We start from the raw sequence: 27,403 nt of genomic DNA, 5'->3' as shown, positions 1-27,403 counted from the left end.
ATCTGTGCAATCTCGGGCCTCGGTTTCTTCATCTGTAAAATGGGCATTTTTCAATGACCCTACTAATTCTGCACTTTAAGATGTCTATATTTCATAATAGGAGCCTAGAGAACAATCACTGAAGCTTCAGGAACAAGTGGATAGCAAACATCAAGGTTTTAGGAATTTGAAAAGAGACAGGAGCCTACACACATTTGGAGTTTCATTCAGGAGACCTAGACCTAGGACACTTGAATCCAGAGGTGCTAGTGAGACTTTCGGAAAATAAAACCATTTGGTAAGAGGATGGTGTTGTGAGAGCTGATATAGGGTCTAGAGATGTGGTATAGAAGGATTTTGGAGGCTTCATAGAGTAGAAGGTAGGAATAGTTTGAAAAAAAGTACAAATTAGTGTCGTGTTTTGTGAATTTAGAGTTGATATTGGGAAAGAGAAGTCACAATTTTTCATTCTTAAAGTACAAATCTTACAGTAAGGGCAGCACCGAACAATAGAGCCTAAGGGCTTTGGATAGAACGGATGCCGGTTTGCATTTCTGACTGTCACTTTTTAGCTCATGCTCAGTAAATGCCTTAATCTCCTTGGTAAAACAAGAATCATCCTGTTACCTTTGAGGGCAATTTGAACTTCAGTGTCACCCCACCAGCAGGCAAAGGGAAGGCTGGTGGGGGTGGGGGGTGTAATAATAGTGCAGAAGTGTAATTAGCATTTTTCTTCGGTTCTTCCTCATTGACTGAGTTAAGAATCACAGGTCAGTGAGATTTAGAAAAGATTTGTTAAAATTATATTTTAGAAAGACAAAGCACGCTCCAAAGAGGAACAAGCCAGAAGTGAGAATCTCTGAATTATATTTGGGCCATGATGGGTGGTTCCAAAGGCATTCCTAGGTGATTGGCTCATGAGGTCATTTTGATCGACACATGGCTGTTATATAACTCTTTGCCTAGCGTGCATACGCTTACCCAGAATTCAGTCTGTTATAATTAGGCATAAACATGGTATTATAATGACAGTATAATGAGCATTAGATTGTGGGCAGATTAGGGTACTACATTCTACGCAGGTGTCTGTGGCCAGATAAAACCAGCTAAGATTATGGCCCTCCTGTCCTTTGTCTCTGGGGAAGCAGGAGGGATTCTCTAACTACCAGTAGGGTGTTCTTTGGGAGGTCTCTAGGCTGGGCCTCTATTCCTTTGTCCCGCCCCCCGCCATGCCTAACTAGCTACCTAACAATACTAACACTGACTGGAGACTCAGTAAATGCTACTTTCCATTCCAAAAGGCCAGGATTGGTTTTCTTCCCACTTCCACCTCAAATCTAAGAAAGTCAATGCCCAATTAATTCTTAGCAGTGATGAAAAGCTTTGATAGTAAAAAGGAATGAAGATATCATATTTGCTCCTGATTTTCATTTCAAGTTGCTTTAGAAGTCTCAAAGAGCTTGACCCTGATCTCAGAGACAAAGAAATGGGAATACGGTGATAAGCAGCATCATAAGGAACCCCCAGGTAGAGGAGAGCAGCTTATTCCTAAAGGTAAATATAATAGAGTTCCACTAAAAAAGTCGTAATAGGGGTTTCCCCTCTCAGTCCTGCTTCCTCACCTCCATCCTGGGTAAGACCTGGTATACAAGCACTGGCCAATATCTGACCGACTTCACTGGACAGAGGGCTAGTCAGAGGATCCTCCATTATACCTTTCAGGGTCCCCCAAATGGCAGGAAAAGCAGCTTTAATGTTACTCTAAGAGGAGAAGGGGAGGAGACAAAAGTATCACATGTATAGATGCAGAAGAGCAAGTTGGAGAGAAGGGAAAGAGTTGCCCTATATTATTTCCTATTACTGCTGTAACACGTTACTAAAACAATGGTTTAAAACAACGCAGATTATTATCTTACAGCTCTGGAGGTCAGAAATCCAAAATGGATTGGCAAGCCAGCCTTCCTTCTAGAGGCTCTGGGGGAGAACTCATTTCCTTGACTTTTCCAGCTTCTAAAAGCTACTCATGTTTCTTGGCTCCTGGTTTTAGATTACTCCTATCTCTGCTTCTATCTTCACATCTCCTTCTCTGACTTTGACCCCTCCTGCTGCCCTCTTATAAGGACTTGTGTGATTATATTGGGCTTACCTGAATAACCCAGGATATCTCCCTAAGTCAAGATTCTTAATTTAATCACATCTGCAAAGTCCCCTTTGCCATGTAAGATAATATATTCAAAGATTCTGGGGATTAGAATGTAGACATCTTTAGGGAAGGCCATTATCCAGTCTACCATGCTACCTAAACTTCAGTATCCAGAAATTTAGTTTATCTCCTTATTAACTTTGTAACTTGAAACAACTCACTAAACCTGTGGTCGGCACCTGGAAAGGAGAATTAGTAATATTTTCCTTGATTCCTTTAGCACTCATAGGAGTAATCTATGTACAGTGAGGGCTCATGAAATAATCTAATTAAGATGTCTGCTACTCTGCTTTGCATGGCGTAAGGGCACAGCAAATGTTAGTTTCTCTCGTTCTCTAGCACTTGATGAATATGCATTATAGGGTTAAGGGTTGGGAGAGGGTTCTGGGACTCTTGGCAGCTGACGCAGGTTGAATTCCTGGGAAAATAGACTTTGAGGCTGAGATTTGCATGAGGGAAGTTTATTGGGGAGAGGTCTTAGGATCACCTATGAGGTGTGCAGGAAGCAGGATTGAGCAGAGGGAGAATGTGGGCTGTAATACAGATGCCACAAAGGCCTACCCAGCGGAGAACTTGGAGTTGACTTCAAGAGCAAGGGCCTGAGCTATTATATTTCTGAATCTAGTCACTATATGTGGGTGGCACTGGGGAGGGGCATGCCATTAGCCAAAGTGGCTCTCTCCCACCAATGATATTTCTGGAGAGCTCTCATCAGCAGCCAACATTTCCATCAGCTGGGATCTGGGAAGTGCACCATAGCATCACCACAGCAGCTAACCCTCTTGTCTTATTGAGTAAAGACCTGAGAGAAAAATAGATGGTAACTGAACAGCAGGCTTTATAGTTTACAGGCTCAGAAGCTCAGAGCTTGTCTTCCCAAGAAGGTAAGCCAGATTCAAATCTCAGTTCTACTTCTTCCTGTTGTGTAATTTAGAGACGCCACTTAACCTCTCTGTGTCCCAGCTTCCTCGTCTCTAAATTAGGTGGTAATAGTAATTATCTCTCATAATTATGAAGATTATATGAATGGTCGGTCAATGTAGAATTCTTAGCACAGACCCTGACATCTGGTGGGTTCCATGCATCTGGGATTTTCTGCTTAAGACTATTCTCACAATCCCTTTCCTACTTTATCCTTTTGACACAAACCTAAATGTTTAACAAGAGAGCTGGGAAGGAGAAGGAAGAATCCTATAAGAATGCTCATGATGACTTAAGACATATCAGTAAAGTTGGGGGTGGAGAGATTGGAGCTTAGAGGATGGGAAGACGGGTATTAACAACACAATCCTGGAACCACGCTGCTTTAGTGAGACTTCTGCCACTAACTAGCTGGATGATCTCACAGGGTCATTGTGAGAACTAAAGCTCTTAGGACACCGCCTGACACATAGTAGGCACCATATGTTTTAGCTGTTATCATTCTGATCATACAATATGTCTACAAAGGCAACATTGGGACTTGAGGGAGAAGCCCTTGATTCAGACCTTGCAGGCTTCCCAAGAAGTTTAACAGTTGGGATGTCAGACTGCAGTCTGGAAGTTGGCTACAAACGCTGTTTCATCTGGTGTTAGGTTAACCCTTCACTAGTACCAATTCCCTCGATAAAGTGTTTAATTATTTATAGTTGTAATGAGATGGTCAAAGGGAATGATGTTTTCTTTAGTTTAAAGTAGGATTGGATGGAAAAAAGAGGTTTAGGAAAAATGAATCTAGTGATCAGCTAAAATAATTGGTATTCTTTGAGAATCCTAGGCCTTCCTTTGAGGTAAAATAAGATATGGCAAGGTAGACCGACTTGTTTATGCATTATGTGTCCTTTCCTTAATTCTTTCTTCACTTAGAAAGTTAAAACCTGAGGACCGTCAAACAACCCAACCCTAATAAATCTGCCACTTTCTCTTGTATTAGATGTTCTCCAATTTTCTTCTTCCCCAGTCCCAACCCATGCTGGAGTGGGTTGCAGAAGATTAGAATAAAGATGATCAGAATAAAGCTGAGGCTGCTTCATTTGAATAGAAAGATACAGAGATCGGGTTTAAGAGAACATTCCCCTTGCAGAGGGCCCAGGCTCCAGGCTGAGAGCTCCTGCCTGGTTCTCTGCTCTCCCTCTTCTTGCTCCTCCCTCTGTGTCAAGCTGAAAAAACATCGGATATTTACTTTGATTTTCCTTTTCAAATGTGCTTGATTTTCCAGCCCAGCTTGTTGAGGACACTGCCCCACTGGGCCCAGACTGGCTTTACTGGGTTCCTACCATACCGAGTTAAAAAAAAATAAAATAAAAAATAAAACAAACAAACAAACATCAACAAAAACAACAAACACAGCCCACAGGAATCCCAAGTCACAGAGCAAGTGAGTTTGTTGGACTCATTTAAACTTTCTCCAAGACTAACTCCTCATAAATTTCATTAGGTTAAGAGTCACTCTAAAGTTTCTTCTGCAATGATGGTGTCAGGTGTTTTTTGTTTGTTTGTTTGTTTGTTTTTTAGCAAGTAAGCAATAAAACAAATATGAAAAGTATTTTGATAGAAGGAGCAATCATGCTGTTTGTATCTTTCAGTATCCAAAGAACTCCTAGTGACCCAAGTTTTTGGCACTAAGGGAGATACTTAGCAGACAGGATCATGCCCTTTATTTTTATTTTTGTGGACTTAAACTCAATGAAAATTAGTTCACAGAGATGTTATTACTGGGCTAGAATAGACTTTTCATATCAGTAGTCCTGGACTTTAACCTTGTGTTTTTATCCCCCCTCCCCCCACCACCACCAAAATAAGAATAGGCAAACAGGGAGAGCCTGGAACTTGAGGGCAAATCCATTAGACAAAATGCATCTGAAATCTATGTTCTTTTTCTCATTTCCAATGCCAGTATACTAGGTCAGTTAACCATTACCTCTGAGACTAATACTTACAATGGCCTTCTAATTGAACTCCCTTTGTCAATGCTTGCCTGGCTCTTGTGTGATTTTTGCACACACAATGGCCGGGGTGATTTTCAAAAGTGAAAATCAGATCATGCCACTCCTCTGACTGAAACTAGTAACTTCCTTTGCATTTAGGGTAAACCTGAAGTTTTTACTATGGATTTCGCTATGGATCCATGGCCCAGCTTGTCCCTCCAGGCTTGACCCACTGTCTTCTTGCCCCACTAGACTTCAGTTTCTTATGTAAGCTCTTTCAGGCCTCAGGACCTTTTCACATGCTGTTTCCTATATTTAGAAATCTTCCCTTCAGCTTATCCCCTTTTTTCTTGCCTTATTCTTTAGATTTCACCTTAAATGCTACTTCCTCAGGCAGAACTTCCCTGACTACCCTATTTAAATGAGGCTTCTCATTCCAGTTTTTAGTCTCCATTTTAGTCTTTATATAATATTTATCATGATTTGTCATTTATTTTTATTTCTAATTTATTATTATTATTAAATTTATTTTCTGCTTCTTGCATTTGAATGTAGAGGACTGAAATCATGTTTTTCTTGCTCGCTGTTGTATCCTTTCTGTCTAGCAAGGTACTTGGCATAGAGTAGAGACTCAATATATATCTGTTAAGAAGAAACACTTTATTCTGATAGGGGTTTTTAAACATGACTGTGTTTTCCATGAAGTAGTCTGCTTTTAAAGTTTTATTTTATTAAACACTATTTGACATGTTGAAGTTTCTGTTAAAATGATCTAGTTCTAAATTCTATTGAGATTGTTTTTATCCCTCAATTTCTTATGTTTTCTCGTTTCAACCTTTATGAATTCCATGAATATAAATGTATGCTCGAATGTAAGCATCATTTTGTCTATTTCATTCACTACTGTATCTCCAGTATCTAAAATAGTGCTTGGTACATAGTAGGTATTATATGGATACTGCTGTTACACAAAAGCTATCCAAGGTGAAGTTTCTAAGATGACCTAGCACCAAAGACTCTAAACCCATGGAGCAATGGTTCTTACAGATTTTGCCAACTGGCAGCATATTAGCTAGAAGTATATTGTCGGACCTGGGTGATATTTTAAATTGTTCTAAGTTAGTTGCCTGTATTTAAAAATTGGAATTTCATATAAAAATCCCAATACCAACTTTTCTTGCAAAGCCAGAAGGTCTAGCCACACCAGGTCCTCTGTCACATGGCACAATGGGCTGAATGAAGCTGGATAGCAGCTGCCTCTTTTGGAGGTCCATGTCCTCTCTGTTTGCTTTTCCATAAGTCTGTGTTGACGGAAGTATCCTTCCCTGTACAATTGTCCTGAAAATAATAGTGGGGGATTTTTTTCACTAGATAAATATAGAATTTCATCAAAAAACCCATCTGGAATGAAGAACTGACTCAGAATATTTGTGCAAGATTGAAATGAAGTTAGGCCTGATTAGTCCTTCAGAGATTTGTTCAAAGCTCTCATCAAGTGGTACAGTAGGTAGTGGCTGGAATAAAAATTATTTACTCTTGAGATGTTCTGTGTTGTTAAATTCCAGGCATGGAGTAAGAAGCTAAACCGATTTCTTCCTCTTAGGACCAAGCTAACTAAGCTCATAAAAATTAGTCAAGGTCACTATGTCCCCAACTTCTAAGGAAGGGAAGAAGCAAATATAGGCATTATTTAAATCTGTTAAGGCCATATGCCTTAAAAATTGACAAACAACTAGTCCCTAGACAAGACAAATCCAAGAGCTTATTCTATTGACTGATGATGAGTGAATATCATCACCAATCTGAATTTTTATCTGGGCATTTTGAAAACAAGTTAAGCCCCTAAATAATGTAAGCAACTATTTGAGCTTGATATAAAGAAGTTCAAGTTACATTTGATGAGGAAATACTTTGGCTATGTTTGCAATAAGTGTCAAAGTAGCAAGTGATTTATGAGATCTAGAAATGAGTTATTGGCTTAAGTAAATCTGAGCTGATTTCAAAATGATAAGTTTATTATAAGCATTTTGCTTTTAGAATTTTATTTTTTCCTCTATTCTCTTATTGTTTTGGTCACTGTGGGAAAAAAAATTGGGCTTGTTGGGGTTAAAAACATCCAAGAACTAATGAGTTTGATTTAGCCTAGCAATTAGATATATTTTGGCAAGTGCTACTAATTTATCCTTAAAATAAACTGGAATGCTATAAAAATGGATGTTGCAGTCTAAAATTACTCATCTATTTTGAAATCTAATTTATAGCTTCCACTTAGATGTTTACAGATTATAGTAAAAAAAAAAAGAACTATTAAAATTATAAAATGTTTAAGTATAATTTATGAGGAATTTATCATTCATGATTTAAATTGGTAGTTCATTGCAGCTGTTCAGGTTCATTCCTGAATAAAAATATCTCATACCCAGCAGTATTATTGAAAATCTAAAGTTTTACTTCTACATGGTTAGCTTTTCTTTCTCCTTTTTCTTTTTTCCTAAAAGTGTGAGAAAACAATAATCCAGGAAATTGGAAAAGAACACTTTTCAAAACGTGGAAAAACATTAACATGTAGTTACTCACTGGAAGAGCAGTGCTGCTCCATGTTCAAGGACCGCAGCTTTGGATTGGGATTGATTTAGAATTCCTACTCTGGTCCACATTGTCCCCCAAGCCTAGAGTGGGCCAAATTTTAGAATCACTGAGAATCATTGATGGGGCTTATTAAAAATATCCATGTTCTTAGACCTTCAGATTGCTTAGGCACCTGAAAAAGATATTTCATCCTGTTGTTCTTCAGACTCAAGTGGGCCTGGAAGCCCATGTTCTAAAGCAGGTAAGAATATTCCAGGCTGATATATAGTCCTTAACTTGCAATTGTCTCAGATTCAAATGCCTGATCTGAGGTGAATGATTATAAGGGAATTGTATTCAGAGAATTTGGGTTCTAGTCATCTTTTTTCTTCCACTTAGTTGTAGGAAATCAATTTTACCTGCAACGTCACCATCTGCAAAATGAAGGTGAACTAAATGGTCCCTAAGACAAGGATTATAAACTGGTGGCCATAGGCCACATCCAGTCTACAGACTGATTTTACTTAGACCTACATATTGTTTGAAAATAAATTTCAATTAGTTTCCCAATAGGGAGACTTACCTTCCAAATCTTGATTTTTCAGTTTCTCTGGGAAAATTGGAAATTCTGGACAACAGTGGGCCCCTCATCCTTATCTAGCAACTATCGCATGTGTAGAGAAGGATTTGTTCCTCTTAAAAAGGGCATGCGCTCTTATATTCCAACAGTAGACAAGCTTCTCACCCACCAGCCTGGTGATGATGGAGCTCTAACTCTTGCCCCAAGGTCGTTTTCAACACGAACATCCCTTGATTCTCTAGATTGCACCCTAGGGGTTGGTCCTTTAACCAGGCCTGTGACTGGCACCTTAGCATTCTGTCTTAATTTTCAAGTCAAGAAAATAATTTCTGCTGTCCCTTTCTCAGGGCCTAGGGCATCTTTAATGAAGAAGCAAGAGAGTAGGAGCCTGAAGGGATGTGAAGGCTGCTTCTTCACCAAGGATAGAAAGAAACTGAAATTTCTATGTTTATAAATTCTTAATTACAGTACACACAAGTGGACCTTATTTAGGCTGACTGTTTGTAATAACACTGGTTATGTACAGTTCCAACAAGAGTAAAGACATTGCTAAATTGCCAGGTTTTTATAAATTATAATGAAAATTGTATGTCACTGAGTCCAAATCTTTGTACCAATATAATAATTACTGCATGACTGGAATTACTGAAAGGTAGTGGTTTTTCTGGAAAAATAAAAGTGAGAAAGTCCTTTTAGCTTTTTCAGAAACATCTTCAGCCTAAAGTGGGATAGTTGGGCTTGAAGGACTTGGAAAATGCTATTGAACTGACAGAAACCTGATCACGAATTAATCCTATCTAACGGTTGTAAGAGGAATTGACTTAGTCAAGATATGTTTTTCACACCACTTCCATCTAAATTGCCTCAAAATACACCAACTGTAAAGAGTGGCCAGTGTAGCTGTTAATCTCAACTTTCCAAGGCAAATTAATATCAAAAGTGTACTCCCTATGGTCACTTAATTCAAATCAAACATTTCTTGGTCCTCACTTATGCGCATGATTCTATGTTACAAAAGATGGCTAAAATTTGAGCCCAGAAACTAGCATATGTTACAGATAAGTATGCAGGTGACAAAAATACCCCCTGGATGTTTTAAAGGATTATATTGATGATAAATGAACAACGTGCTATGGGAAAGAGAGAAGGGTATCATTTAGGTTGAGCCTAGAAGGATAGTTTGAGTTGAGTGGTGAAATGAGAAGGAACATTTAGGCCCAGGGCCTGACAATAGCAACACATGTTTGGGGAACTCTGAGTGGTCTGCTCTGACTGGAGTTGAATCTTCTTGAGTGATGAGAAAAAGAAAAGGGAGTGAAAATTGGCAAGAAATAAGGCTAGAAAGCTAAATTATAGCCAAATCAAGAAGGCCATGCTAAGGCATTAGAACATTGTTTTTAGGTAATGGTGAAAGCTACTGAAGCTTTTTGGGATTTTCATATTTTTATTTTAGAAAAATAGCTCTCCCTGCAGTGTACAGCATGGATTAGAGAGGTGGGTATGGAGAAGGGGCAAAGTTATTTTGAGGTTTCTAACTTGGGTTTGTTATTATCTTCTGTCTTAAATCTAAAAGATAAAATATCTATTAATTATTCTTGGCTCAATGGTATGGTTTAATGTTAACATAATGTTAGATTTGAGTAACAGCCCTCCTTATGAATACTTTTTCATTAAAAAGCAATATAAATAAAAAAATAACAATTAAATTATTTGAGAATTTTCTCCACCTCTTTATGACTTTCCTAGGGCCTTTTCTGCTTCTTTCTCTTTTCTGCTTTCACTGTATTCTAAAGAGTTTTGGAATGACTTCAGGGTGATACTACAAAGTTTGGGCATTGAAGCTGGGATGCTAGTGTTTCAGAAACAGTTTGGGGGTCTGAATGACTCTTAATATTTCTGTTCCCCTTTGCTACAGGTGGCTGAGAGTGTTGTAAGACACATAAGATGGAAACTATCAAATCAAATGTAGTAATAAGCCAATAAGCAAGGAATCTGATTATGACAAGGAGTAGGAATGAAAAGGAAGCATAACCCACTGCGAAGAGGTAAAAACATAACACACATACTAATATTTCTAATATGTTTTACATTGATCCATTATATATGGAGGCTGTTTTGGCCTCATGGAAAATAGATTATTTTTAGTAGAGTCTACCAATGACAGGCTTTTGGAGATTTTGAAAGGAAAAGGGCACCCTTACATGTAAAATACAATTACAACCATGTGAAATATCATATTACTAGGTCTGGTATTATTACACTGCACTGGCAGAGACATACTTAAATGTTCAATTCTTGTAAAATATGAAAAATGACAGCTGATAAGGAATATAAGGCTTTTTCATGAATTTCACGTAACTTAGGACATATTCAGCCCACTGATAAGCATGGCTGAAGAAAAATTCCATGGAATGAGCAAAGGCCGAATTTAATCTTTTATTATTTTGCCAATACTTTTATTATTTTGGAGAACTAGTCACAAACTACTAATATTTTTATTAAATATTATTTTTACTAGTTATAACTCAATATCGTCTTAATAAAAATAATACAATCTCAGACCGTTTTAGTTGTTGAGATGGCAAAGAGCATTAAGCACTCTCACAGAGTTCATATTTGGAGGAAAGAAAAGAGGTGGAGCTGAAGTCACCTGCCTCCGAGTTCCTACAGAGTGCCAATGATGGATGCTAGGGCCCTATAGCAGCAATTCCTTCATAACATCCACAGCTAATCCAAAGTTATCTGTTCGTTTCCCACCAGTACATCATAGTCAAGATTAAGGCCTCCAGAGTCAGACAGGATTGGGCTGGAAAGCTGCTCTGCTGCTTACTACTGTGTGGCTGGAACAAGCTACCTAATAGTTCCATGCCCATGCAAATCTATATGGTATAGCCTACTACAATTGTCTCCATTTACAGATAAGTTTCCTTATCTGTAAATGGAGACAATCTCTTAGGGTTGTTTTGAATGTTAAATGAGATATTCACCTAAAGCAGGGTTTGTCAACCTTGGCACTATTGGTATTTTGGATTCAATAAGCCTTTGCCGTGGAAGAGTGGTCCTGTGTACTATAAGATGGTTAGCAGCCTTCCTGGCTTCCTTCCACCAAATGCCAGTATCAACTCCCTTTGCTTCTTCCCCTGCGAATTGTGACAATTAAAAATATCTCTAGGCATTGTCAAATGTCCCCTTGTGGGCAAACTCCTCCCCTCCTCTCAAATCAATGATCTTAGTAAGGTACTCAGCACAAAGTAAGTGCTCAAAATGTATTATTATTATTATTATTATTATTATTTTGTATTGCTATTAAGGAGCAGGAACTTTGCACTTACACAATCTCTTTGTTTCTTTCCTTGGCCTTCATGAGAATGTTCAGACAAATGGTCAAATGCAAGGAGTAAGAAAGGATGAGCCACAAACTATATAATCAGCTCCTGACTGTTTTTTTAAATGTAGTGATTTTCTTTTTTTCTGTCATTAAGGAGAAGAAGGTGACCCAACCCTTGGATCATTCCTGATATTTTCCAGATTTTGCCAGGCTCTGTAGATGCCTGAGTAAAGAGAATGTTGTCACTTTACCAAGCCTGCTGTATGAGAAAAGGGTAAAATATAACATGTTAAATCACTCGCATCCTATTATACAAGTTGCGCTCTGGTGAGCCAAGCCGTCTCTGAAAATAATTTCCGTGTATATCCTCACCTCTCACCTTCCACCATCGCTATTACTTAACCCACTGACCCAGATGGCTCCTTATTAACATTTAATACATGTCGAAGGGTTAGTGGGCTTGGAACAAAACATGAAGAAGTTTCTGACTTGCTTTTAGCTTTTTGCCCTTGAACCATTACATGAGTAATTCTTTAAAGCTCTTCTCTGCCATTGCTGTGACCATGGCATATCCTTTTTTAAAGATAAAAATGAACAATTTATGAAAAGAGTTGGATCCCCTGGTGCATGTAGGCTTTCATTCATTTAACAAATATTGATGAGTTCCTATTATGCTGAACATTCTATGCCAGGGAAGGCTCAGTGAGCAGAACTGGTGGTTGTTTTCTAGTTGCTTATGCTAGAGAAAGCAAGTGAAGGAGAGTGCTGGGTGACACAGACAGGTAAATGGGCAATTACAATAGTCATCCGGATGGGATATGTTCTGAGAAATGCTTCATTAGTTGATTTTGTTGCTGTGCAGACATCATAGAGTATGCTTACACAAATCTATATGGTATAGCCTACTACACACCTAGGCTATATGGTATAGTCTATTGCTCCTAGGCTACAAGCCTGTACAGCATGTTACTGTATAAAAAGGCATGAGATTAAATAAAGCACAAGAGACAATGATGCAATCAAGAGATGAGGTAAACATGAGATGTATGAGGCTGCTGCCAGCATAACATGTCATACTGTTTTATAGCAAACTTTTTTTCTAAGCAGAAAGAGTATACTCTAAAATAATGATAAAAAGTATAGTATAGTAAATACATATACCAACAACAGTCATTTATTATCATTATTAAGTATTATGTACTGTACATAATTGTGTATGCTATACTTTCAAACGAGTGGTAGAACAGTAGAATATTTTATACTGGCATCACCATAAACATGCAAACATGGGGTAGCTATGACATCACTAGGCGGTAGGAATTTTTCAGCTACATTAGAATCTTATGGGTCCACTGTCATATATGTGGTCTATCATTGAATGGAATGTCCTTATACAGGTATGGCTGCAAGGAGTGAGAAGTGCTAAGAAACAGAAGGTGTGTCGGCAGTCACTCCGATTAAAGTACATAATGGGGCCTCTAACTGAGTCTTCAGGGGTTGGAAATGTTGCCTCCATTTAAAAACAAAAAGAAAACTATTCCCATTACCCTCCCTCCCTTCCTAAATAAATAAATAAATAGTTAATTAAATAAATAAATAAAGTCACATTGATGAGAAATATAAAAATTCGATAAGGGGGAAACTGGAAGTTGGTGACATCTGAAGTGTATAGCCCTGGTATATGCCAAATGCAAAAGTATTTGAGGACAAGAATGTTTAATTTGACAAAAATATTTATTAATTTCTAAGTGCATTCCAGAAAACATTTGATGTAGCTAAACTTGGCAAATAGCCATTTATTTTTTAAATTATAAAAGTAATGCATGAACATACTTGAGTAGAATTTCAAACTGTGCAGAAAGAAAAAGAGGAAGAAGTGAACTCCCCTATTTCCTCTCCCCTTCCCCAAGTCCACCTCCCTGTCTAAGATGAACAGTGAACATTTGGGCATGTATCCTTTCAGAGATCTAGTTATATAATAGGTGGACCCACATAAAATTGCTCTTTGGGGTAGTCACAACTAGTCAAATTACCAGCACCTTTGTATAATTCCACTTAATATTTATTTAACACGATTTAAGTCATCCTACATGTATTATTCTGTGACTTCCTCTTTTTCATTAACAACTTATCTTTAAACTCTGAGAGATCAATTTCATTTTTTTTGGCACGTTACATCCTTAAAAGGATTATTAAAAAAAATAATCTTGAGACAATAGATTAACACCACAGAGGAGAGGCTGATGATGGTAGAGCTGCGGGAAAAATTACTCATAATATGCTACCATTTGAAAAATAAACCGGTCGCCTGAAATCAGCCTGTCCAGAAGTCCCAGTTCTTTCCAAGCGGCCCATTGTGCATCGCTAAGAAGCTTTTCAGTTTGCAAACAAAAGAATGTCCCCATCCTTTTCACTGCGCTGGCCTGGCTCTTGCTGCCTCATGTAATTTACCTTTCAGCCACTCAGTGATCTCTGACTGCACTGTGCTGGGCTCCAGGCTGTCTGGGAGAGAGGCTGGCTGGCTCCAAGACCCAGAGGCCACAGTCTGCTATGCAGACCAAGTTTTTGTGTTAACAACAAATGTTAACTTAGTTTCTGATGACTGTGGGAGTCTTAGGATAGTACCTAATCCTTCTAAATTATTGTCTAGTATAATTTTTCGTAATTGCTATTTTTCATAATAATGCCTTCAGAGGGCAATTTGAGTGGAAGTGGCACTGGATTTATGGTTAAAAAACTTGCCTTTAAATGTCTTCTCCATTGTTTATTAAAACTGATAGACTTCGGCTAAATCACTTCTCCTCACTGAACCACAATTAGTTTTAATAACTATAAAATTAAGATAGTAAACATTATCTGTCATTTATTGGGTGCTTACTATATGCCAGGCACTGCTTTTAGCACTTTACATATATTAACTCATGTAATTGCCATCATAGTCTCATGAGGTGGCTGTGACCCTATTCTCACCTCCATTTTACAGATGAGGAAACTGAGGTGCAGAGGTTAAATAACTTGCCTAAGGTCACATAGCTAGGGAATGAGAGAAATGAAAGCAAGAAGTGTAATGCTTGGAGGAGGTTAAAGAAGTATGAATGATTTAGCATCTCTTCTCGGCCACTAAGGCAAAGAGTTGGTGATTTTTTTCCCTTCAACTAGTATTGCCCCCAAATCAGAGAATCATAAACTTTTAGAACTGGGTAGAACCTCAGAGGTTGCCAAGGGGCAAATCTCTTGTTTCAAGAGAGGAACACACTTGGCCCATAGCATTTAAGAGACTCCAAGGTTCTAGCTTCCTGATAGCGTGTGGGGGCATAGGTTTTGCTACCCACTGTCCTCAGGCATTCCCATGGATTTTCCTATTTGGTTAAATGCTGTAAACAATTTTTAAAAACTGTTTATTGTAGAAAAAGTTAAACTTCTGTAATAGTGTATTGAAATGCCATGTCCCATCACCCATCATTGGCCAGTCTGGCTTCATCTATATACCCACCCACTCCCTACATGCCAAACCACACTGGATAATTTTGAAGAGAATCTCAGGGAATCTTACATATCATACATTTCATAGTAAACATGTATATATTTCTAAACTATAAGCACTCTTTTAGTATTAGCATAATACTATTAACACACCTTAAAAATAATGATATTGCTTAATATCAAATAGACCGTCAGGGTTCAAATTGCCCATTTGCCATTCTTTTTTCTTTCTTTCTTTTTGTTTTTTTTTTTTTTTAGTTGGTTTGCAGCAAGCAAGTTTTAAATTTTTAACAAGTGTAAGACACAGAAGGACACAGGAATGGTTAAAAAACAATTCTTACCCTTTGGTTCTGAACAATCAGGTATGAAGTTGAAAACCGACTATTAGAGAAGGACAAACATGCACTGTGATGCAGAGGGAAGCAGCGCAGTGTAGAGGTTTGCTCCCTGGCTGCCTGGGTTCAAAGCCTACCTCTACCACTAACTATCCAGGTGACAGAGGTAAGTCACTTGATCCATTAGTAACTTCTTCTCCTTATCTGCAAGATGGGATTAATAATGAACTGACCTCAAAGGGTTGTTTGGAGAAGAAATGTGATAATATAGGCAAACACTTAGAACAGCACATGAAACATCATACCTACTCAATAAACATTATTATGATATCTCAACATGGTTATGACCTATTAATAAGTCTTAAAGGCACTTCATAGTGGAAAGGTGGGTAGTTCTGGTTATTATACTACTAATAATAACACATAATGATAATAATGATGATGATGATTTTGGCCAAGATTTTATTTTTAACGTGCAAGTCAATTAAAATTAATTGACTTTAATTGTCAATTACAATCAATGTGCAAGTGTTTTTGCACTCATACCGTCTCTCTCTCTTCCTTGTTCCCCTCCCCTTCCCCTCCCTCTCCCTCTTTCTCTCTCTCCACATCCTTCTCTAAAATGAGGTCAGGACTTAATCCCAGGAGCTACATCTCCAAGGCATTTCTTTCCTAAAGAGCCCAAGGTACACAAGAGATCTGATTCCTAATTGAAATGGGGTAGCAACAGAGAGGTTGCTATAATCTCCATGCTCAGGATAACCATTCATCCTGGATTGCTTGTTTTATGCCTGTTGTCCCCTTTCACTCCCTAAAATGTCCCAGTTTATATAATAAATTATATGATCACCCTACCTATACCTAACTCAAAACATCAGGTGTATTTTTAAAAACATGTTTTGGAGTCAACCTCATTTATCTCCTGCCTCCCCCACTCCTCTATCCCACTCCAGCCCCTCCCCCAGCCCTGCCCTGTATATACTCCCATCCCACAGTCACTTACTTTAACTATTGGAGGCCTGTGGACAAGCTATGACCTGAGCTGCTTCTGTTGCTGAAAACGATTTACGCTACAGCACTGGTGAAACATGGGTCATGCTCATGTTGTTATCTTTTCCACTGTGGATATAGTTTCTGTCATCAAGAATGAAGGGCAGGGCCCTAATCTGAGATCATTTAGTTGCAAATTTTAAGGATTACACAAAGATTAAACAATTCCACTCCCTCCCTTCTCTACTAATCAGGAGACCTGACTTATGTGTACTCTTTTTTTTTTTTTTTGTATGTTAAATGTATTTTTACTCCTTGTATTTACTCAACCATTTAATACTTTGAATCTTAAAGCAAGTTTTTCTTACTACTCTTTCAATGTGACTTCTCTATCAGATCTAAGGAAAGTATAAAAATGTGAAAAGGTCATGGTGCTCAGTATGAGACTAAGACAGATTTGGATTATACAAATTTATGACAATAATAATTTGTAAGAAAAGAAGTTAGAGTTTTTGGAATCAAACAAATACTGATAAAATAAAAATAATAGGAAAAAGCACCCAGATGCATAATTTGTGAGAAATTCCATTTTGCAGATATGCGGTGCCTACTGTGTGCACAGGTAAGCCCTTTGGTGAGATACAAAGTTGAATTACAACACAGGTTCTTCAAAGAATGGATCCTTTATTTGTGGAGAGGCTATGACAAGGTTACAGATAATTCTAACACAAAGCAATGAAAGATATATGACTTAAGAGATGTCTGAACCCTGTACTGTGGGGATTTATGGAACACAAATGTGACTCTGAAGTTTAGAAATACTCCTGATTCTGGAAAGTAGCATGGATTTAGATAAGAAGCTCTATCAAGTTGTTATTTACTTATTTATTTTTGTACAGTGCCCCAGGCATGGGAGATTCTCAGCAATAGTTATTGATAATTATGACAAAGTAAGCTTTCAGTGTCATATTTTAAGTGTATGTATGTGTGTGTGTGTGTGTGTGTGTGTGTGTGTGTGTGTGTGTATATATATATATATACAGTTTTTAAATTGACCCCACGCCCTTCCCCCATTTCTCACTGGACTTGTCTTTTTTGGCTTTAGATTCTGTTTTCATTTCCCCTTTTCAATCACCCTCCTCCATCAACTGGATCTTCAAATCTCTCACTTCTGATGCTTTTACCTCAGTCTAGAAACTGCTCGAAACTCCCAAATCTCCCGTTAATCTCTCGCCCCATCCCCTCCTTTCTTATACCATTAGATTCCTTGAAAACTTATCAAGTGATAAATTTTTGGATCCACCTCTTCACTTCAGATGTATTGCTCAATCTACTGCAGCCTGAATTCTAGTCTCACAAAATCTGTGTGTGTGTGTGTGTGTGTGTGTGTGTGTGTGCGCGTGCGCGCATATGTATGTCTGGGTGTCTAGATGTAAAAGCACCTGTTTAGTCACCAAAGACCTAAAGGTTAACTAGGGAAATGAGTTATTACTGTAATTAAGCACAGGAGCTATGAAGTCAGCCTGCCAAGGGTTTAAATTCTGATGCAAAATTTGTACAAGTTACCTAACTACCTAGGGCCTCAGTTTCCTCAACTGTAAAATTTGGGGACTAAGAGTACCTACTAGGGTGAGGATTAAAGAGTTAGTTAGATATAAAGAATTTAGAATTTGCTAGGTGTTGTCAGTCCTTATTATGATTACAAACGTCAATCAATGAGTTCCTTTTCTTATCTTATTTGACCTCCCTAAGAGATAGGATACAAGAAAACACTCCTACCTTCCTGAAAATCTCCTCTTGGGTTTTGGCTTTCTGACTCTGTCTTATCAGGATCCTCCTGTTATCTTTTTTTTTTTTCTGCTCGTCCCTTAAATAATGTTCTCCCGGGAGCTGATCAGCCCCTCTGCTTTCCTCATGGTATATTCTCTCTCTTTCTCTCTCTCTCTCTCTCTTTCTCTCTCTCTCTCTCTCTCTCTGTCTCTCTCTCGACCTCATGCATCCAAATCCTTGGCTACAGCCACCTCCCTAGCACCTGGCCCACTGCTGAGCTCCAGGCCTGCATGTCAAGCTTTGGAGAAGTTTATGAGCCCCTCAAACCCAACAGGCTCAACTCCAAATCCTTCACCTTCCACTATAAACCTATGTCCATGTTTTGCTGAAGGCATGCACATTGTAGCTTAAACCAGAAATTTGGGGACCATCCTGTAGTCCTTCTTCCCACTCATCTTCCCCAATACTCTTAGTGATCAAAGAAGGCCTAGTTATGTCTCTTATTCATCCCCTCTCACCATTCTTACCTCTACGAACTTAATGCAGTTTACATTCTCCCATGGGTCGCCACATTAGGCTCCTTACTATTTTCTTTCTGCCTCAAGTTTTGACCCCTTTCAACTCATCCTTTACTGAACTTCTCCACCCTCTTTCTGGAATGTAAATCTTATCACATCTGGTCCCAGTGTAAAGTCTTCCAGCGACCCTTCATAGCTCAGAGGCTGAAGTTCATGTTTCTTGGCACAAGTAATTCTTGTTTATCTCCATGATCTCAACTCTCCCTTTCCCCTATGGGCCCTGTTTCCCTAACTGTGCCACTACTTGTGGTTCTTTCTATTCCTCATGCTGTTTCATGCTTCTCTCCCTTTGCATGTATGCTTCCTACCCTTGTACATTCTCCTCCCTGCTCTTCTGATCTCTCAGAATCTAATTGTCACCTCTTTGGGGGAGGCTCATGAGATCACTATACGATATGATTTAGGTGCTCCTTTGTGTTCAAACATGACCCTATGCATAGAGCTCTCTTAAAGTATGTGTAACAATGTAGTCTTTGACACCCTTACGCATCTCTCTTCTTTCTCTGCAAATCCCAGGGGCGGGGGGCAGCATCCGTGTTTTGTCTAACTTTGCATTCCCAGAATCTACTGTAGCATATCTGGTACATTGAAGATATTCAATCAATACTGAATGAAAGCTTGAACTAAGAGCACACATGGTCTTCTTTCATCCTCAAAAACTGTGAGGTGGTTATTGTTACTATAGAATCTAGGAGTAATGATCATATAGTTGTTTCTCCCACTTTACGGACAACTGACAATGCCTAGACAGTTCTAATGGTTACTGGAAAAATAGAAACTATTAAGTAAAAAGTTTGAAAAGGATTATACCCTTGTTGTAGTAATTCCACTTCTAGGAATCTATCCTAAATACATAATCAGAGGTAGGAGAGTTTTATTCATCCAGATGTTCATCACAAAGCAATTTATGTAGGAAAAAAACTGGAAAAAATAGAGAAATGATTAAATATCCAAAATTATGGTACATATATACAATTGAACATTATATTGCTATTGTAAATCATGTTTCCAAAAAAACTTAATGATTTGGGGTGATGCTTATATTATGATTAGCGAAAAAGCTGGATAGACAACTTTACAATTAAAGTCTTAAATTATATAAAGAAAAAATAACCCTTTAGAATAAGCAGGACAAAAGATTTGAAAGAAACGTACCAAAATGAACCCTTCGGTAATTGTATCTTGGGTGATTTTGTTTTGTTTTATTTTTTATAATTTTGAGGATTTTCTAAATTTTCTACAATAAGCATATTTACTTATACAATCAGAAACATAAAAAAAATTAAGTTAGAGATTTGGGTCAAGCGAGACTATAAGTGAACATCTTTTGTTCTATTCATGTAGCATCATTCCTCTTTCCTGTGAGAGAGTACCACGATTTTGGGGGGACACATACCTCTCCATTAAGAATGGCCTCATGATGTGGATAAAGTGGACACCAACTCTGGCTCCTAAATGCCCATCAACAGATGATGGGATAAAGAAATTATGGTTCATTTGTACAGTGGAATATTACTTAGCCATTAAAAAGAAATGAAATCCCACTATTTGCAACAACATGGATGGACCTAGAGGTTCTTATGCTGAGTGAAATAAGTGAGACAGAGAAAGATAAACACCATATGATTTCACTTATATGTGGAATCTAAGGAACAAAAAGAAGAAACTAATCAAAAACAGACTCACAAATATAGTGAACAATTTGGTGATAGACAGAGGGGAGGGGGGTTGAGGGGCTGGGAGAATGGCGTGAAGGGTTAAAGAAGTACAAATTAGTAACTGGTCACAGGCGTAGGGATCACAGCATAGGGAATGTAGTTAGCATTAATATGTTGGCTATGTGGAGGGCCAGGGAAGGGAGGGAGCAATTGGGGGGATTGTTTTATGAACTATATAGATGTCTAACCAATGTACTGTATACTTGAAACTAAATTAAAATAAATAAATTCTAAAAAATTAATATAATTATAAAAACAATGCAAATATAAAGTATAATTCATGCAAGAGTGCAAGGGAACCAAAGAACAGAGTACAGAACTGGTCCCTTACATTCCACCTGAGTTATAAAATGTTTCCACTACTGTAAATGTGTCTGTTGGACATGACTAAAATATTTCATTCCTATAGCAGTTCACTCCTAGCCTCTACTAGATGTCTTTTAGTACATAGCTGGCAGGGGGTATTATTAAAAATAGCTAATAACCCTAATGGCACAGGGACTGGAGGCTCTCTGCTCTGCCTAGTATTAAACCTTTAATTGCTAGATCTGAGGAGTTTTGGGGTATCTCAAGAAAAGGGATGCAATGAAGGGGCACTTAGATGGTAGGAGAATGGCTTTTTTTCCCCCCAGTGAGTATGGAAGGATTTCAATATTCTACTAATCAATATAGCCAACTTGGTGTGTACTGGCTGAACACGAGTCATGTTAGCAGATATTATAGCTTCTTATTTGGGTATATTCCCCTCCGCCCCAAACTGTGAATTCCCCTAGGCAAGGACTTTGTCTCAATGTTTTTTTGTAGGTCTTGTGCCTACCTTGGTGCTCTATAGATGTTTGTTGAATGGTGAATATGAATAACTGTCTCGCATTGTATAATTCCCTATTCTGGTATTTTTCCTGATAGAAGTTTCCTGCCTAGAATTAAATTGGAATATGGTCTATTTTCACCAACTCTTCTGAAGACTTGTTATCCTCTCCAATATCAGTTGATTGAAGAAGAAAATTGTAAATTTTCTCTCAGGTATGTTGTTGGTATCTTAACCCACAGTGACTTTTTTCTCTCACTACAAAATAGATTTTAGAAATAAATCAAGATCCCAGAAATTTATGATTGCTTTGAGTGGTAGCTTTTATCTGTTATCCTAAGAAAAAGGTATGGTCCAACGGCCCAGAGCACAGAGAACTTTGAATTTCAGTTCTCCCATAGCTGATGACTTGACCTTTTTGCTAGGACATTGGTGTGTGGGTTCCCACACTTGATTATAAAGATTGTGATAGGGCCCACATCTGTCTACTAACAATGGTACTTCCAGTTCCTAGTGCCTCCTAGTTCACAGTAGACACTTAAATGCTTGTTAAAGAAAGAAATAAATTTCAAGAGAAGCAATCATACATATTGTTAGAGTGGTGATAATTTTTAAGCGATTAGCTTTGAAAATGTTTTTTCTTAAACCAACTTAGGTCCTATTAACATCAAAGAGGAGGGCTTTCAGTATTAAATAAAGTGGGGGAGCTGATTAGTTATAAATTTTGTATGCTACTTTAGAGAAGAGTCTAGGTGCATCTAAAATGTTCCATCGCTCTTTTCTGATGGGTACCTCCCATTTATTTTCCATTTTTAAGCTCTCTGGAGAAGTGTTTTACTGGTTTATTAGAATGCATAGGAAAGGCTCATTATACTTGTAGTTAGTCGTAAAATGACTGGGTTTCCCCTCTTGGGCCACTTTTAAAACTAAAATAATAAACGTATCGGCTCTATCTATCTTACGAAGCTGTTATTGAGAGCATGAAATAATATTCAGCGTAAGGAGGAACCATAAAACCCTATACAGATACTGTTGTTAACCTTGGATAAAGCATTTCCCAGGCAGTGGAACCTGTCTTGAGAGTCATTTTACTATTATTTTGCTCCTGGTACAGGCTAGGGCAGCTAAGAGGAACCCCAAGATCCCCACCCCTGTAACTATCGTCCGACAGGCAGAGAAGCCATAAAGGAAGGGGGTGGGGGGAAGGCGCTCAAAAGGCGTAGTACAACGACTTTGGTGCAAAACGGTTTGCAAACTCCAGTTCCCAGAGTGAACTTCGCAAGGCGCCCCTCCCCACTCCAAAGCCCCAGTCTCCAGAAAAGTCTCAGCAGGAGCTTGGTGGGCGGAGTCTACTGCGACCAATAGAAACCAACTGTGTGGTTAACAGGTTAAGGAGCAGGTGGAGAAACCGAGTATGAATTATCTACGTCCTGGCTCAGCCTTTTACCGCGGTGCCAGCCGCCACACTTGCCCCCGACTAACAGGAATGGAGAATATTGAGGTCCAACACCTACCACCCACCCCTATTCCTGCCCCCGCACCACCTCCAACACCAGCGACGTCCACCCTTCTCCCTCGGGATTGTGTTCGAGGGCCGGGAAGGACCTTTATTGTCTGGGGAACACCTGCCTGGTGGCGGCTGAGGTCCTAATGTGAGCGTGGTGCCCAGTTTAACAAAGCGTGTGGGCAGCACCACCCCGGAGACGCTTCTAGCGGCCCGACCACATCAGAGGGGAGGCGAGGTGGAGAGATGAAGGGGCTCTGAGGTCGGGAGCGGGCGGTAAAGGCTGGGGTGCCCTCCTCCCTGCCGGTTTAGCTACCCCCACCTCCCTCCTCCGAGATTAACAGGTCAAAAGAGCTGCGGCCAGACGCCGTAGGGAGGGAGCGAGAGGGAGAAAGGGAGGGAGGGGAGGCGAGGAGGGGCGCCGAGAAGGGGCGTGGCCGGCGCGCAGAGGGAGGGCGCTGGGAGGAGGGGCTGCTGCTCCGCGCTCGCGGCTCTGGGGGCTCGGCTTTGCCGCGCTCGGTGCACTTGGGCGAGAGCTGGAACGTGGAACGGTCCTCCGATCCCAGAGCAGCGTCCGCGATGAGAAGCGCTCGCGGTGCCTGGGGTTTCCTCTGCGTCCTGATCCTCCTGCTCGGCCTCCAGACAGGTGGGAGAGCGCGACGGGTACCGGGGCCGTGCCCCCCGCCGCCGCCTGTGCCCCCGAGGGCTCCAACTCGTTGGGGTGTGTCAGGAGAGGTGGCCGCCGGCCCCCAGTGCCGGTGCGTTTCAGCCTCGGAGAACATTCGAGCTTCCCCGGGACACTCCTGCGTCCAGCGTCGCTCACCTGCGGAAAGAGCCCCCCGCTGCTGGGGTTGGGAACCCTGAACTGGGGTCTCCCCGGCTTGAGGGTAGCAAGCGGGGTTAGGCGTGAGCGAGGTGAAGGCTGAGGACGCGGGCTGCATGCAAGTTTGGGGTTGCTTTTGTGCAGAGGGTGCGCGGGGCACAGGCGGGCGGGTCGGGGGTTTGCACCCAGCGCGTTATCTCCGCAGTGCGAGGCGCGGCCGCTGCTTCCTTTTGTTAAAAGTTGCGCGTGTGTGACCGGCGCACGGGAGGATTGGCCCGCAGGTTCTCAGCCGCGCCGAGGGCAAAGTTGGAGAACCTTTTCTTTGCTCTGCGGCTGCTGCTTTCCAACCGTGGGTGCTCTTTGTGCCCCAGAGCTAGGGACCGACCCGCTGCCGCCTCTGCTAGCGGCGCCACCCGTGGACACGAGTCGAAGGCTGCGGCGTTCCCCGGGCCCCGGGTTATGCTTTTGCACCCGGAGCATTCGGTTCTGGGGCGGGACCCCGCGAACCTGGCGGTGGCGACTACAGGGACAACTTGAGTACGGCGTGTGAAAAGCAGCCGCTAGGTTGCAGACTTTTTGCTTTTGTAAATCTCGTGCTTGAGGCTTGCCCCTTTCTGCCACCGTGCGTTTCCTGCCACGCGCCTTGGAGCGGCTGGAGGCTGCGTTTGCAGCCTACTCTCGGGAGACGTGGAGACAGTGCGTTGGAACACTGAGGTCCCTGACCCCCGCCGCCTCCCGCGCCAGGCCAGAGTGCTGGGGCAGGAAGTCTAGGCTCTGCAAGCCGCGCGAATCGGGGTCTGCGACCTGTGATCGCAGCTCCCTGTTTTCTTTGGGAATTTTGAGATCGCAGCACCGTTTCCCACAGGATAGCTATATTTAAGGGCTTGCCTGAGGTGGGGGATGGAGTGGAACTTTCTATAAATCTTATATTTTAAAGAAAATTTTATTATATCTACGAGGAAACTTGGGTGCTAAGGCGGAGGAGGAGGATTTGCAGGCTCCTGGAAGCCCTCAGTTAGATTCCTGCTCCTTCTTCCTATTTTTCTGGGTGTCGCTGGCTGGTGCGTCAGCCAGTGCAGGTGCCCTGGCCAACTCCTGCATTGCTCTCTCCCAGGTCATTTAAAAAAAAAAAAAAAAAAAACCTTTAGGGCTATTCTGATGATATAAAGCTAGAAAGTGAGTCTGAACTGGAATTCAAGGGCTCCAAATGAAGCATCGCAGTGCACTATTGTGGGACTCTGGACTACCGCTCAATTTTCCTGTAAAGTCTCAAGATGAAGCCTCCCGCTTCCCGGTCTCCTAAGGCATTGTGAGGGCTTTCCTGTGAGGGAAGAGAGGCCTTGCATCTGGACCCCTGCGAGGTAGGAGAGAGTTCACCAGTAAGTGTCCGGATTCCGTTGAGGGATTTGACCACCTAAGCTTAAAATGACATGTTTGGTCCTTATATCTTTGTGCCTTGGCATTTTTAATTTCAGCTAAGGCACGTGAACCAGCAATAGACAAACCACACAGAATAATTCCCTTTGTAAAAATGGAATGAATCAGTTCCTTCCTTCTTCCTTGTAATTAGCCTGCTCCATCCAGTAGATTTTTGGCAAAGGAAATTTTAAAGTCTGGCTCCTGATTTGAGGTGGGAGTAGGTGAAGTATGGTGCAGTGACAAAGCCTAGTGCTGCCCTCTGGTTTTTCTTTTCTTAGAGATTTATTTATTGGCTGTGTGCCCTTGGACAGGTTGCTTAAATTCTGGGGATCCCAGTTTCCTCAAGAGGACAGTAAAGCATCTGCATCATGAATGATCCTTTGGGTCCAAAATTCTCCTCTTCCAGTATTCTGAGTGTAGACTCTACACTTTTTCTGAACTCTTTCCCTAATTCCTTTCTGCCTCCTTGGCATTCCTCTGCCTCTCTTGGTCACAGGGATCAAGCACTGATGGTATCCTATTGATCTACCCCTGGTTAAAGCAGGGACATGTGGCTTGTGCCACCCTCTCCTCAGTCCACATGTGTTTACCTACAGTTTCACTTTGAGGGCTAGGAGGTGCCAATTCTGCAGGATGCCCCCCCACCCCCATATTTATTTACAATTCCTGTGCCCAGCTGGATGAATCTGCAGGGAGCAATGAATCACCTTCCCCTTGTTCCTGCAGGTGTGAGGCTAGAGTCATCCCCAGCAGCTGAACACATTCTGGATTATTATCCTGCTGGAAATAATATGATGGTCTTGTAAAGGGATTCCGGATAAGTCATTTATCTGCATTCTGGTCTTTCTCACTCATCCACACATTTATCCTTATGACTTTATAAATCATGTATGCTGTGCCCTTGCAACACGTTTTCTCTGGTGCCTGAAATTTCACATTACGTGTGTATTATACATAGTTGTTGCTCTTTAATTGGAAACCGTGTACCCAGCCCTGTGCTGGGACCCTTACCTGACATTTCCAGTTCTCTCAACAAGCCCCTGAGGCAGTACTGTCACCATCCCTACCATTTTACAGCTGGTGGAGCTAGCTGAGGATAAATCAGTTCCCAGAATAATCAGCAGTGAAGCCTGAGGTTGGTCCCATATGCATATCTATTCACATGACTTACCAGAATCAGTTATAAAGTGAGATTCATTTGAAACTATTTAATGAGTACCTACTATATACCAGGCATTGTTGAAGGTTCTGGGAATACAGGATGGCCAAGGGCATTACCATCCCAGTTTTTGCAAAAAAGACTTAGAATTGCCTGTCTAATGATGTCTGAGTTAGTGTTCTCAGTCTGAAGGAAGTAGTCACTGAAGTGAGAGTCATTAAATTATAGCCTCCCCGGAGGTATGTAGGCAGCTGACCCTGAGTATGAAGACTTTAGGTGTTAGCTGTACCATTAGATTTAGTCCCTCAGAAATGAAGATAAGCCATCTCTAAAAGGATGATGTAAGTCAGTTGAAAATTTTTTCCATCCCCCACTCCGAAAAATAAAAATTGTTTTAGCTAGCATTATGTACTCGTGGCATACTTGTGAAAGAGAAAACTCCCAATCATGGGTAATACCATTGGGCCATTTACCCTTGGTGAGAACGACGAGCTATAAGGGCAGGTTACCACTCATAGCTTTTTATCTCCCCAAACAAATTCCCATCAGGAATGTGCCAAGTATTCTGTGAGCTTCCCTTAGAGCGCATTTATGTACAGATGTTGTTGTGGTGATGGATTTTGCTGCTGTTGTTGACGGCCGCTAAAAGTTGCCTGTAGGATTTTGACTCATTTCCTCAAGTCTCTCCCAGCTGATTAAAGAAAGACACCAGGAAATGGGCTGCAGTGGCCTGAGCAGAATTCTTGAAGCTGGATTGCAGTGTGGGGATCCTTCAAAGGCAGTAGTCACAGCAGCATTTTCTCCAGAATGAATTTAGTTTTAGCAGTTGACAGGCTAGGACAGGGGGAGTGCTTTATTTTGTTGTATTCATGTGTGGTAATTTTTACAAAAAGGGATTGAAAGACATTTGAAGGAATCTTAAAAATGCAAATTTTTATATGCAGTTTCTGTAACTTGAGTAGGTATTTTGCTGCAAATCCAGAGTGAGGAGGGGTCTTCAATGGAGTTACCAGAGGTAAAAGTTTGAATTTAGGGCAAATCCAAGATAAATCTTTGTTGAAAGTAGATGGGACTTCTGGGTAAGCCTGATCTAATAGCTCTGATTTCTGACATTTTGGACAGGAGACAGCCCATCATTTGACTTCAGATTCTTAACAAGTAAAGAGAAGTTGCAAACTGATAGTCCGTGCACATGTTTTGTTTGGCCCTTGTAATGCCTTTTTAGCAAACATTGGGGCAATATTTAAAAATA

At 40.5% G+C, this 27,403-nt stretch overlaps 1 protein-coding gene across 2 annotated transcripts in view; it reads left to right on the top strand.

Annotated features, from left to right (window-relative positions):
• Nucleotides 1-23,299: 23,299 nt before the first annotated feature.
• KIT (KIT proto-oncogene receptor tyrosine kinase) overlaps nt 23,300-27,403 on the top strand; it is a 78,894-nt gene continuing 74,790 nt past the window's right edge. For both annotated transcript variants that reach the window (XM_011362631.1, XM_011362630.1), the window contains exon 1: nt 23,300-23,396. In XM_011362631.1, the coding sequence (XP_011360933.1) occupies nt 23,330-23,396 (67 nt within the window). In that variant the 5' untranslated portion in view covers nt 23,300-23,329. The remainder of the gene's footprint in view (nt 23,397-27,403) is intronic.

Source organism: Pteropus vampyrus, unplaced genomic scaffold, assembly GCF_000151845.1.
Source record: "Pteropus vampyrus isolate Shadow unplaced genomic scaffold, Pvam_2.0 Scaffold77, whole genome shotgun sequence".
Classification (NCBI taxonomy): domain Eukaryota; kingdom Metazoa; phylum Chordata; class Mammalia; order Chiroptera; family Pteropodidae; genus Pteropus; species Pteropus vampyrus.
This window is presented reverse-complemented; position numbering and strand designations above follow the sequence as displayed.